At 50.5% G+C, this 14,417-nt stretch overlaps 1 protein-coding gene across 6 annotated transcripts in view; it reads left to right on the forward strand.

The window, feature by feature from the left end:
- OXR1 (oxidation resistance 1) overlaps nucleotides 1-14,417 on the forward strand; it is an 864,461-nt gene that overhangs the window by 757,627 nt on the left and 92,417 nt on the right. For all 6 annotated transcript variants that reach the window (XM_063924310.1, XM_063924313.1, XM_063924311.1 and 3 more), the window contains one exon: nucleotides 5,889-6,060. In XM_063924310.1, coding sequence (XP_063780380.1) covers nucleotides 5,889-6,060 — 172 coding nt within the window. The remainder of the gene's footprint in view (nucleotides 1-5,888; nucleotides 6,061-14,417) is intronic.

The following is a 14,417-nucleotide window of genomic DNA, read 5'->3' on the forward strand; positions in this document are numbered from 1 at the left end:
ATCCCACACATCCGGCAGGCTCTGACCCTATTACATATGCCCCACTTTGTGGTTTGAGTCATTTACTGTGTTCTGCATCTATTTCTCTATCGTCCTAGTGGATGCTGGGGTTCCTGAAAGGACCATGGGGAATAGCGGCTCCGCAGGAGACAGGGCACAAAAAGTAAAGCTTTTCCAGATCAGGTGGTGTGCACTGGCTCCTCCCCCTATGACCCTCCTCCAGACTCCAGTTAGATTTTTGTGCCCGGCCGAGAAGGGTGCAATCTAGGTGGCTCTCCTAAAGAGCTGCTTAGAAAAAGTTTAGCTTAGGTTTTTTATTTTACAGTGAGTCCTGCTGGCAACAGGATCACTGCAACGAGGGACTGAGGGGAGAAGAAGTGAACTCACCTGCGTGCAGGATGGATTGGCTTCTTGGCTACTGGACATCAGCTCCAGAGGGACGATCACAGGTACAGCCTGGATGGTCACCGGAGTCGCGCCGCCGGCCCCCTTGCAGATGCTGAAGTCAGAAGAGGTCCAGAATCGGCGGCTGAAGACTCCTGCAGTCTTCTAAAGGTAGCGCACAGCACTGCAGCTGTGCGCCATTTTCCTCTCAGCACACTTCACACGCAGTCACTGAGGGTGCAGGGCGCTGGGGGGGGGGCGCCCTGGGAGGCAAATGTAACCTATATAAAGGCTAAAAATACCTCACATATAGCCCCCAGAGGCTATATGGAGATATTTAACCCCTGCCTGGATTCACTAAATAGCGGGAGACGAGCCCGCCGGAAAAGGGGCGGGGCCTATCTCCTCAGCACACGGCGCCATTTCCTCTCACAGCTCCGCTGGTCAGGACGGCTCCCAGGTCTCTCCCCTGCACTGCACTACAGAAACAGGGTAAAACAGAGAGGGGGGGCAAATTTATGGCGATATTTTGATATATATATAAAGCAGCTATAAGGGAGCACTTATTATAAGGCTATCCCTGTTATATATAGCGCTTTTGGTGTGTGCTGGCAAACTCTCCCTCTGTCTCCCCAAAGGGCTAGTGGGTCCTGTCTTTGTTAGGAGCATTCCCTGTGTGTCTGCTGTGTGTCGGTACGTGTGTGTCGACATGTATGAGGACGATATTGGTGTGGAGGCGGAGCAATTGCCAAATATGAGGATGTCACCCCCTAGGGAGTCGACACCAGAAGGGATGCCTTTATTTATGGAACTACGGGATAGTGTCAACACGCTAAAGCAGTCGTTTGACGACATGAGACGGCCGGACAATCAATTAGTGCCTGTCCAGGCGACTCAAACACCGTCAGGGGCTGTGAAACGCCCTTTGCCTCAGTCGGTCGACACAGACCCAGACACAGGCACTGACTCCAGTGGTGACGGTGACGAATCAACCGTATTTTCCAGTAGGGCCACACGTTATATGATTTTGGCAATGAAGGAGGCGTTACATTTAGCTGATACTACAGGTACCACTAAACAGGGTATTATGTGGGGTGTGAAAACTACCTATAGTTTTTCCTGAATCAGAAGAATTAAATGACGTGTGTAATGAAGCGTGGGTTGCCCCTGATAAAAAGCTGATAATTTCAAAGAAATTATTGGCATTATACCCTTTCCCGCCAGAGGTTAGGGAGCGCTGGGAAACACCTCCTAGGGTGGACAAGGCGCTAACACGCTTATCTAAACAAGTGGCGTTACCCTCTCCTGAGACGGCCGCACTTAAAGATCCATCAGATAGGAGGATGGAAAATATCCAAAAAAGTATATACACACATGCAGGTGTTATACTACGACCAGCTATAGCGACTGCCTGGATGTGCAGTGCTGGGGTAGTTTGGTCAGAGTCCCTGATTGAAAATATTGTTACCCTGGACAGGGACAATATTTTACTGTCGTTAGAACAAATAAAGGATGCATTTCTTTATATGCGTGATGCACAGAGGGATATCTGCACACTGGCATCACGGGTAAGTGCTATGTCCATTTCGGCCAGAAGAGCTTTATGGACGCGACAGTGGACAGGCGATGCGGATTCAAAACGACATATGGAAGTTTTGCCGTATAAAGGGGAGGAGTTATTTGGAGTCGGTCTATCAGACTTGGTGGCCACGGCTACAGCCGGGAAATCCACCTTTCTACCTCAAGTCACTCCCCAACAGAAAAAGGCACCGACTTTTCAACCGCAGCCCTTTCGTTCCTTTAAAAATAAGAGAGCAAAGGGCTATTCATATCTGCCACGAGGCAGAGGTCGAGGGAAGAGACAGCAACAGGCAGCTCCTTCCCAGGAACAGAAGCCTTCCCCGGCTTCTACAAAAGCCTCAGCATGACGCTGGGGCTTCTCAAGCGGACTCGGGGACGGTGGGTGGTCGTCTCAAAAATTACAGCGCGCAGTGGGCTCACTCGCAGGTAGATCCCTGGATCCTGCAGATAATATCTCAGGGGTACAGGTTGGAATTAGAGACAGATCCACCTCGCCGTTTCCTGAAGTCTGCTTTACCAACGTCCCCCTCCGAAAGGGAGACGGTTTTGGAAGCCATTCACAAGCTGTACTCTCAGCAGGTGATAGTCAAGGTACCTCTTCTACAACAAGGGAAGGGGTATTATTCCACTCTTTTTGTGGTACCGAAGCCGGATGGCTCGGTAAGGCCTATTCTAAATCTGAAGTCCTTGAACCTGTACATAAAGAAGTTCAAGTTCAAGATGGAGTCACTCAGAGCAGTGATAGCGAACCTGGAAGAGGGGGACTTTATGGTATCCTTGGACATCAAGGATGCGTATCTCCACGTTCCAATTTACCCCTCACACCAGGGGTACCTCAGGTTCGTTGTACAAAACTGTCACTATCAGTTTCAGACGCTGCCGTTCGGATTGTCCACGGCACCTCGGGTCTTTACAAAGGTAATGGCCGAGATGATGATTCTTCTTCGAAGAAAAGGCATATTAATTATCCCATACTTGGACGATCTCCTAATAAGGGCAAGGTCCAGAGAACAGCTAGAGATGGGATTAGCACTGTCTCAAGAAGTGCTAAAACAGCACGGGTGGATTCTGAATATTCCAAAATCCCAGTTAATGCCGACAACTCGTCTGTTGTTCCTAGGGATGATTCTGGACACGGTTCAGAAAAAGGTTTTTCTCCCGGAGGAAAAAGCCAAGGAGTTATCCGAGCTTGTCAGGAACCTCCTAAAACCAGGAAAGGTGTCTGTACATCAATGCACAAGAGTCCTGGGAAAAATGGCAGGGTCGCATCTTCAGATGCACCTGCGGATAACCCTGTCTCCAAGGACAAGGGTGTCTCTTCTGTGGTGGTTGCAGAGTGCTCATCTATTGGAGGGCCGCAGATTCGGCATACAGGATTGGATCCTGGTGACCACGGACGCCAGCCTGAGAGGCTGGGGAGCAGTCACACAAGGAAGAAACTTCCAGGGAGTATGGACGAGCCTGGAAACGTCTCTTCACATAAACATTCTGGAACTAAGAGCAATATACAATGCTCTAAGCCAGGCAGAACCTCTGCTTCAGGGAAAACCGGTGTTGATCCAGTCGGACAACATCACGGCAGTCGCCCATGTGAACAGACAGGGCGGCACAAGAAGCAGGAGTGCAATGGCAGAAGCTGCAAGGATTCTTCGCTGGGCAGAGAATCATGTGATAGCACTGTCAGCAGTGTTCATCCCGGGAGTGGACAACTGGGAAGCAGACTTCCTCAGCAGACACGATCTTCACCCGGGAGAGTGGGGACTTCATCCAGAAGTCTTCCACTTGCTGGTAACCCGTTGGGAAAGACCAATGGTGGACATGATGGCGTCTCGCCTCAACAAAAAACTGGACAGGTATTGCGCCAGGTCAAGAGATCCGCAGGCAATAGCTGTGGACGCGCTGGTAACGCCTTGGGTGTACCAGTCGGTGTCTGTGTTTCCTCCTCTGCCTCTCATACCAAAAGTATTGAGAATTATACGGCAAAGAGGCGTAAAGACGATACTAGTGGTTCCGGATTGGCCAAGAAGGACTTGGTACCCGGAACTTCAAGAGATGATCACGGAAGATCCGTGGCCTCTACCTCTAAGGAGGGACTTGCTTCAGCAGGGTCCCTGTCTGTTTCAAGACTTACCGCGGCTGCGTTTGACGGCATGGCGGTTGAACGCCGGATCCTAAAGGAAAAAGGCATGCCGGAAGAAGTCATTCCTACTTTGATTAAAGCAAGGAAGGAAGTAACCGTGCAACATTATCACCGAATTTGGCGAAAATATGTTGCGTGGTGCGAAGATCGGAGTGCTCCGACGGAGGAATTTCAACTGGGTCGATTCCTACATTTCCTGCAATCAGGATTGTCTATGGGTCTCAAATTGGGATCTATTAAGGTTCAAATTTCGGCCCTGTCGATTTTCTTTCAAAAAGAATTGGCTTCAGTCCCTGAAGTCCAGACCTTTGTTAAGGGAGTGCTACATATACAGCCTCCTGTGGTGCCTCCAGTGGCACCGTGGGATCTCAATGTGGTTTTGGACTTTCTAAAATCTCATTGGTTTGAACCACTAAAGAAGGTGGATTTGAAATATCTCACATGGAAAGTGACCATGCTTCTAGCCCTGGCTTCGGCCAGGAGAGTGTCAGAACTGGCAGCTTTATCTTACAAAAGCCCATATCTGATTTTCCATTCGGACAGGGCAGAACTGCGGACTCGTCCGCATTTTCTCCCTAAGGTGGTGTCAGCATTTCATCTGAACCAGCCTATTGTAGTGCCTGCGGCTACAAGTAACTTGGAGGACTCCAAGTTACTGGACGTTGTCAGAGCATTAAAAATATATATTGCAAGGACAGCTGGAGTCAGAAAATCTGACTCGTTGTTTATATTGTATGCACCCAACAAGATGGGTGCTCCTGCGTCTAAGCAGACGATTGCTCGTTGGATCTGTAGCACAATCCAACTTGCACATTCTGTGGCAGGCCTGCCACAGCCTAAATCTGTAAAGGCCCACTCCACAAGGAAGGTGGGCTCATCTTGGGCGGCTGCCCGAGGGGTCTCGGCATTACAACTTTGCCGAGCAGCTACGTGGTCAGGGGAGAACACGTTTGTAAAATTTTACAAATTTGATACTCTGGCTAAGGAGGACCTGGAGTTCTCTCATTCGGTGCTGCAGAGTCATCCGCACTCTCCCGCCCGTTTGGGAGCTTTGGTATAATCCCCATGGTCCTTTCAGGAACCCCAGCATCCACTAGGACGATAGAGAAAATAAGATTTTACTTACCGATAAATCTATTTCTCGGAGTCCGTAGTGGATGCTGGGCGCCCATCCCAAGTGCGGATTATCTGCAATAATTGTACATAGTTATTGTTAACTAATTCGGGTTATTGTTGAAGGAAGCCATCTTTCAGAGGCTCCGCTGTTATCATACTGTTAACTGGGTTTAGATCACAAGTTGTACGGTGTGATTGGTGTGGCTGGTATGAGTCTTACCCGGGATTCAAAATCCTCCCTTATTGTGTACGCTCGTCCGGGCACAGTACCTAACTGGAGTCTGGAGGAGGGTCATAGGGGGAGGAGCCAGTGCACACCACCTGATCTGGAAAAGCTTTACTTTTTGTGCCCTGTCTCCTGCGGAGCCGCTATTCCCCATGGTCCTTTCAGGAACCCCAGCATCCACTACGGACTCCGAGAAATAGATTTATCGGTAAGTAAAATCTTATTTTTGCAGTGTCTATTGTTTAATGATTGCTCTAAGAAAGGAAACATACCCGCATCAGGGGCTGTATTCACCCGATACGTCTATGAACAGCCAGATTTAACGTCATATCTCCATAACCTATTTGGTTGTGTGAATGGGCGAATGCGTGATAGGTGATCGATTGGTGAAATGCGTCGGTGGAGGATTGTTAATGGCACACGCGTTTGTCTCTTCCACAGGTGTATGTTCAGCTATTGCCAAAGAAAAACGAAGACATAGATCTCATAAGTATTTGTGTCTAAGAGTCGGGAAGCCAATGAGAAAAACGTTTGTGTCTACAGCCAGTGCACTAATGCAGCAGTATGCGCAGCGGGACAAGCTGGAGTACTGGTTTGCTGTTCCACATGACAGGTAACCGGCGGCTGGGGAGTTTCTCTGTGTACACACATGTCCATGTTCTTTGTTTTTTTTTTTCTAAGAGTACACATGGTTTTATGGAAAGCTGTTTTAATAAGCAAGTCTGTTCATTGTGATATTTGTAAATATGAAATCTTCCTGCAGTAATTATTATTTCTCTGACGTCCTAGTGGATGCTGGGAACTCCGTAAGGACCATGGGGAATAGACGGGCTCCGCAGGAGACTGGGCACTCTAAAAGAAAGATTAGGTACTATCTGGTGTGCACTGGCTCCTCCCACTATGACCTTCCTCCAGACCTCAGTTAGATTTCTGTGCCCGGCCGAGCTGGATGCACACTAGGGGCTCTCCTGAGCTCCTAGAAAGAAAGTATATGTTAGGTTTTTTATTTTACAGTGAGACCTGCTGGCAACAGGCTCACTGCAACGAGGGACTAAGGGGAGAAGAAGCGAACCTACCTGCTTGCAGCTAGCTTGGGCTTCTTAGGCTACTGGACACCATTAGCTCCAGAGGGATCGACCGCAGGACCCGTCCTTGGTGTTCGTTCCCGGAGCCGCGCCGCCGTCCCCCTTACAGAGCCAGAAGCATGAAGATGGTCCGGAAAATCGGCGGCAGAAGACTTCAGTCTTCACCAAGGTAGCGCACAGCACTGCAGCTGTGCGCCATTGCTCCTCATACACACTTCACACTCCGGTCACTGAGGGTGCAGGGCGCTGGGGGGGGGCGCCCTGAGCAGCAATAAAAACACCTTGGCTGGCAAAATAATCACAATATATAGCCCCAGAGGCTATATATGTGATAATTACCCCTGCCAGAATCCATAAAAAAGCGGGAGAAAAGTCCGCGAAAAAGGGGCGGAGCTATCTCCCTCGGCACACTGGCGCCATTTTCTCTTCACAGTGTAGCTGGAAGACAGCTCCCCAGGCTCTCCCCTGTAGTTTTCAGGCTCAAAGGGTTAAAAAGAGAGGGGGGGCACAAAATTTAGGCGCAATATTGTTTATACAAGCAGCTATTGGGGAAAATTCACTCAGTGATAGTGTTTATCCCTACATTATATAGCGCTCTGGTGTGTGCTGGCACACTCTCTCTCTGTCTCCCCAAAGGGCTGTGTGGGGTCCTGTCCTCAGTCAGAGCATTCCCTGTGTGTGTGCGGTGTGTCGGTACGGCTGTGTCGACAGGTTTGATGAGGAGGCTTATGTGGAGGCGGAGCAGATGCCGATAAATGGGATGTCGCCCCCTGTGGGGCCAACACCAGAGTGGATGGATAGGTGGAAGGTATTAACCGACAGTGTCAACTCCTTACATAAAAGGCTGGATGACGTAACAGCTGTGGGACAGCCGGCTTCTCAGCCCGCGCCTGCCCAGGCGTCTCAAAGGCCATCAGGGGCTCAAAAAACGCCCGTTACCTCAGATGGCAGACACAGATGTCGACACGGAGTCTGACTCCAGTGTTGACGAGGTTGAGACATATACACAATCCACTAGGAACATCCGTTGCATGATCTCGGCAATAAAAATTGTGTTACACATTTCTGACATTAACCCAAGTACCACATAAAAGGGGTTTTATGTTTGGGGAGAAAAAGCAGCCGGTGTTTTGTTCCCCCATCAGATGAGTGAATGAAGTGTGTGAAGAAGCGTGGGTTCCCCCGATAAGAAACTGGTAATTTCAAAAAAATTACTGCTGGTGTACCCTTTCCTGCCAGAGGATAGGTCACGTTGGGAGATATCCCCTAGGGTGGATAAGGCGCTCACACGTTTGTCATAAAAGGTGGCACTGCCGTCTTAGGATACGGCCGCTTTGAAGGAGCCTGCTGATAAAAAGCAGGAGGCTATCCTGAAGTCTGTATATACACACTCAGGTATTATACTGAGACCTGCAATTGCCTCAGCATGAATAGTGCTGCTGCAGCAGGGTCTGATACCCTGTCAGATAATATTAATACCCTAGACAGGGAGAATATGGTGCTAACATAGAGCATATTAAAGACGTAGTCTTATATATGAGGGATGCACAGAGGGATATTTGCCGGCTGGCGTCCAGAATTAATGCAAGGTCCATTCTGCCAGGAGGGTATTAGAGACCCGGCAGTGGACAGGTGATGTTGACTTTAAAAGGCACATGGAGATTATGCCTTATAAGGGTGAGGAATTATTTGGGGATGGTCTCTGGGACCTTGTATCCACAGCAACAGCTGGGATGAAAAATTTCTACCTCAGGTTTCCTCACGCCCTAAGAAAGCACTGTATTATCGGGTACAGTCCTTTCAGCTTCAGAAAAGCAAGGGGGCCAAAGGCGCTTCCTTTCTGCACAAGGGAAGAAGGAAAAAGCTGCACAGACAGCCAGTTCCCTGGATCAAAAATCTTCCCCCGCTTCCTCTGAGTCCACAGCATGACGCTGGGGCTCACAGACAGGTGCGGTGGGGGCGCGTCTCGGGAACTTCAGGGACCAGTGGGCTTGCCCACAGGTGAATCACTGGGTTCTGCAAGTAGTATCACAGGGATACAAGCTGGAGTTCGAGGCGACTCCCCCTCGCCGTTACCTCACATCAGCCTTGCCTGCTGCCCTCGGATATAGGGAGTTAGTACTGGCGGCAATTCACAAGCTGTACTTCCAGCAGGTGAAATCAAGGTACCCCTCCTTCAACAAGGCCGGGGTTACTATTCCAAAAATGTTGTGGTACCGAAACCAGACGGTTCGGTGAGACCCATTCTAAAATTAAAATCCTTGAACACTTATATACGAAGGTTCAAGTTCAAAATGGAATCGCTCAGGGCGATTATTGCAAGCCTGGAGAATTTCAGGGTATCACTGGACATCAAGGATGCTTACCTGCATGTCCCTATTTACCCTCCTCACCAGGAGTACCTCAAAATTGTGGTACAGAATTGTCATTACCAATTCCAGACGTTGCCGTTGGTCTGTCCCCGGCACCGAGGGTATATTTACCAAGGTAATGGCCGAAAGAATTATCCAGTACTTGGACAATCTCCTTATAAAGGCGAGGTCCAGGGAGCAGTTGTTTGTCAGAGTAGCACTATCTTGGGAAGTGCTACAACAGCACGGCTGGATTCTGAATATTCCAAAGTCGCACCTGGTTCCTACGACGCATCTACTGTTCCTGGGGATGGTTCTGGACACAGAACAGAAAAAAGTGTTTCTCCCGCAGGAGAAAGCCAAGGAGCTGTCATCTCTAGTCAGAGGCCTCCTGAAACCAAAACAGGTGTCGGTGCATCACTGCACGCGAGTCCTGGAAAAAATGGTAGCTTCCTACGAAGCCGTTCCATTCGGCAGGTTCCATGCAAGAACTTTTCAGTGGGACCTCTTGGACGGGATCGCATCTTCAGATGCATCGGCTGATAACCCTGTCTCCAAGGACCAGGGTGTCTCTGCTGTGGTGGCTGCAGAGTGCTCATCTTCTGGAGGGCCGCAGATTCGGCATACAGGACTGGGTCCTGGTGATCACGGATGCCAGCCTTCGAGGCTGGGGGGCAGTCACACAGGGAAAAATTTTTCCAAGGACTTTGGTCAAGTCAGGAGTCGTCCCTACACATAAATATTCTGGAACTGAGGACCATTTACAATGCCCTAAGTCAGGCAAGACCTCTGCTTCAAAACCAGCCGGTACTGATCCAATCAGACAACATCTCGGCAGTCGCCCATGTAAACCGACAGGGCGGCACAAGAAGCAGGATGGCGTGGCAGAAGCCACAAGGATTCTCCGATGGGCGGAAAATCACGTCTTAGCACTGTCAGCAGTGTTCATTCCGGGAGTGGACAACTGGGAAGCAGACTTCCTCAGCAGACACGACCTACACCCGGGAGAGTGGGGACTTCATCCAGAAGTCTTCAAACTGTTGGTAAACCGTTGGGAAAGGCCACAGGTGGACATGATGGCGTCCCGCCTCAACAAAAAGCTAAAGAGATATTGCGCCAGGTCAAGGGACCCTCAGGCGATAGCTGTGGACGCTCTAGTGACACCGTGGGTGTACCAGTCGGTTTATGTGTTCCCTCCTCTGCCTCTCATACCAAAGGTACTGAGAATAATAAGTAGGCGAGGAGTAAGAACGATACTCGTGGTTCCGGATTGGCCAAGAAGAGCTTGGTACCCAGAACTTCAAGAAATGATATCAGAGGACCCATGGCCTCTACCGCTCAGACAGGATCTGTTACAGCAGGGGCCCTGTCTGTTCCAAGACTTCCCGCGGCTGCGTTTGACGGCATGGCGGTTGAATTCCGGATCCTAAAGGAAAAGGGCATTCCGGAGGAAGTCATTCCTACGCTGATAAAAGCCAGGAAAGAAGTAACCGCAAACCATTATCACCGTATTTGGCGAAAATATGTTGCGTGGTGTGAGGCCAGGAAGGCCCCTACAGAGGAATTTCAGCTGGGTCGTTTTCTGCACTTCCTACAGTCGGGAGTGACTATGGGCCTAAAAATTGGGTTCCATTAAGGTCCAGATTTCGGCTCTGTCGATTTTCTTCCAGAAAGAACTGGCTTCACTGCCTGAAGTTCAGACATTTGTAAAGGGAGTGCTACATATTCAGCCCCTTTTGTGCCTCCTTTGGCACCTTGGGATCTCAACGTGGTGTTGAGTTTCCTAAAATCACATTGGTTTGAGCCACTTAAAACTGTGGATCTGAAATATCTCACGTGGAAAAAAGTGGTCATGTTATTGGCCTTGGCTTGGGCCAGGCGTGTGTCAGAATTGGCGGCTTTGTCATATAAAAGCCCTTATCTGATTTTCCATATGGATAGGGCAGAATTGAGGACTCGTCCCCAGTTTCTCCCTAAGGTGGTATCAGCTTTTCACTTGAACCAACCTATTGTAGTGCCTGCGGCTACTAGGGGCTTGGAAGATTCCAAGTTACTGGACGTAGTCAGAGCCTTGAAAATTTATGTTTCCAGGACGGCTGGAGTCAGGAAAACTGACTCGCTTTTTATCCTGTAGGCACCCAACAAACTAGGTGCTCCTGCTTCTGAGCAGACTATTGCTCGCTGGATTTGTAGCACAATTCAGCTGGCGCATTCTGCGGCTGGATGGCCGCATCCTAAATCAGTAAAAGCCCATTCCACAAGGAAAGTGGGCTCATCTTGGGCGGCTGCCCGAGGGGTCTCGGCTTTACAGCTTTGCTGAGCTGCAACTTGGTCAGGGGCAAACACGTTTGCTAAATTCTACAAATTTGATACCCTGGCTGAGGAGGACCTTGAGTTCTCTCATTCGGTGCTGCAGAGTCATCCGCACTCTCCCGCCCGTTTGGGAGCTTTGGTATAATCCCCACGGTCCTTACGGAGTTCCCAGCATCCACTAGGACGTCAGAAAATAAGATTTTACTCACCGGTAAATCTATTTCTCGTAGTCCGTAGTGGATGCTGGGCGCCCATCCCAAGTGCGGATTGTTTGCAATACTTGTATATAGTTATTGCCTAACTAAAGGGTTATTGTTGAGCCATCTGTTGAGAGGCTCAGTTATATTTCATACTGTTAACTGGGTATAGTATCACGAGTTATACGGTGTGATTGGTGTGGCTGGTATGAGTCTTACCCGGGATTCAAAATCCTTCCTTATTGTGTCAGCTCTTCCGGGCACAGTATCCTAACTGAGGTCTGGAGGAGGGGCATAGAGGGAGGAGCCAGTGCACACCAGATAGTACCTAATCTTTCTTTTAGAGTGCCCAGTCTCCTGCGGAGCCCGTCTATTCCCCATGGTCCTTACGGAGTTCCCAGCATCCACTACGGACTACGAGAAATAGATTTACCGGTGAGTAAAATCTTATTTTCTATTGATTTGAAAGGTGCCACAGTGGTGCATACACAAAACGGGAAGGTATATTGTAGACAAAATAGATGCAGACATAAAAACAGAGGGTAGTGTAGGAGGGAGTCAGGTTTTACGTGGGTAGTGTAGGAGGGAGTCGGGTTGTACGTGGGTAGTGTAGGTGGGAGTCGGGTTGTACGTGGGTAGTGTAGGTGGGAGTCGGGTTGTACGTGGGTAGTGTAGGTGGGAGTCGGGTTGTACGTGGGTAGTGTAGGTGGGAGTCGGGTTGTACGTGGGTAGTGTAGGAGGGAGTCAGGTTTTACGTGGGTAGTGTAGGTGGGAGTCGGGTTGTCTGTGGGTAGTGTAGGTGGGAGTCGGGTTGTACGTGGGTAGTGTAGGTGGGAGTCGGGTTGTACGTGGGTAGTGTAGGTGGGAGTCGGGTTGTACGTGGGTAGTGTAGGTGGGAGTCGGGTTGTACGTGGGTAGTGTAGGTGGGAGTCAGGTTGTACGTGGGTAGTGTAGGTGGGAGTCGGGTTGTACGTGGGTAGTGTAGGTGGGAGTCAGGTTGTACGTGGGTAGTGTAGGTGGGAGTCGGGTTGTACGTGGGTAGTGTAGGTGGGAGTCAGGTTGTACGTGGGTAGTGTAGGTGGGAGTCAGGTTGTACGTGGGTAGTGTAGGTGGGAGTCGGGTTCTACGTGGGTAGTGTAGGTGAGAGTCGGGTTGTACGTGGGTAGTGTAGGTGAGAGTCGGGTTGTACGTGGGTAGTGTAAGTGGGAGTCGGGCTGTACGTGGGTAGTGTTGGTGGGAATCGGGTTGTCAGTGGGTAGTGTAGGTGGGAGTCGGGTTATCTGTGGGTAGTGTAGGAGGGAGTCGGGTTGTCTGTGGGTAGTGTAGGAGGGAGTCGGGTTGTCAGTGGGTAGTGTAGGTGGGAAACGGGTTGTCTGTGGGTAGTGTAGGTGGGAGTCGGGTTGTCTGTGGGTAGTGTAGGTGGGAGTAGTGTAGCCTCTGAACGGGTGTGATCATGCTGTGTAGCTGCACAGGAGAGCTCCTGTAGGCTGGGATGAGACAGGTGGTAAACAGGTTGGGGAGATGGTGAGAGGCAGATTTAAGAAGGCGAGAGGGAGATTATTTAGGGCTTAAGTTTGAGGTGTATGAAGGGTGTGTGGTCTTGAAGCCTTTGAGATTTAAGGTGAGTAGTATAATAGCCCAGATCTGTGACTCTGTGGCTAACGCTGGACATAGCTAGGAGCTCTCATTGGGTTAGCAGCAGGTCTATCACACCGAGTCCACAGCTGACTGGGCGAGAAACGCCCTCCCACACAGGTTACATGCAAGGGGAGGCTCTGCCCTTTGGCTGCTGTGTGTTCCCAGAGCAGGATTAACAATCGGGCTGATGGAGCTGCAGCTCCAGGTTTACATCCCAAAATAGGCCCACTGCATCTGCAGCAACATACCCTCCAACAATGTACACATAAAAATTCAAAAACGGGGTGTGGCCATGCCCCTTTTCTTATAATTTCAATAGAAGTTTGGAGAGCCAAAAATTTGTACAGACCATAAAAAGGTGCAGCTGGAGGGTATGCCACTGCATCTGCAGCAAGTCTCTGTGCTGCAGGTAGGGGGGAAAAAATCCTTTACTGCGCGTCCTATGTCCTGCTGCCAGTCCGCCTGCCCCCTCCGGCATCAACAATCCCCACTCCCTAGCCACAGTGCAGGCGGAACAAAAGCTGCTGCGGCCACCAGCATAGATGTGTATGAAAGCGGCGCAGCGGAAGGTTTTCATAGCCCTCCCTGTGCCACATACTCTCTGAGCTCCAGAGCCTCCTCTGCGTGTGATGTCACAGAAGTGCCTCCCCGCCACAGCCGCACCCAGATCCCCAAAGGCCCTGACTCCGGAAACACAGCACCTGGGCTGCGGCCTGAGAGCCCCGAGATGGCTGATGTAACTGATAGAGTGGGTGATATTGCGGAGGGTAATGTCTGGACGCTGAATCAATGTAAAAGGTGACAGTGCTGTGCAGTGCAGTGGGTGTGCAGTGTCACTGACACTGCACAGCATTCTCATCTTTTACATTGATTCAGTGAGTCAGTCAGTTCTGCCAGCCAGTCACTATTGTTAGTGCCGGTGTCCCAATGCGCCGCATTACAGGGAAGTAGACGCACTAAATAAACTACAGCTCCCAGCAGGCCTTAGCGCCAAAGCATTCCGGCGCTAAGGCCTGCTGGGAGCTGTAGTTTATTGAGTCCATCTTCTTCCCTGTAAAGCGACGCGTTGGGACACTGGCCCTAACAATAGTGACTGGCTGCTTGGCTGCTGATTGTGTCTCTGGGATAGTCACTTCCAAAGGGAGAAGCATTACCCACCAATCCCCATCCCGCAGTATCTCCAGGCCCCATCTCGGCAGGCCCCCCTCCCCCCCCCCATCCACAACCTGCGGTGGCTCCGGACCCTCTCCTCCACCGCCAGCACCCGCCCCTTCCCCACCCACACCACCACCGCACCCACCCCTCCCCCACCTGAGGTACTCCTGCAACCACTCCTCCCCCACCTGCGGTGGCTCCGGACGCACCCGTCCCTCCCTCACCCGTGTC

The sequence above is a fragment of the Pseudophryne corroboree genome, chromosome 5 (assembly GCF_028390025.1).
Source record: "Pseudophryne corroboree isolate aPseCor3 chromosome 5, aPseCor3.hap2, whole genome shotgun sequence".
Taxonomy (NCBI): Eukaryota; Metazoa; Chordata; class Amphibia; order Anura; family Myobatrachidae; genus Pseudophryne; species Pseudophryne corroboree.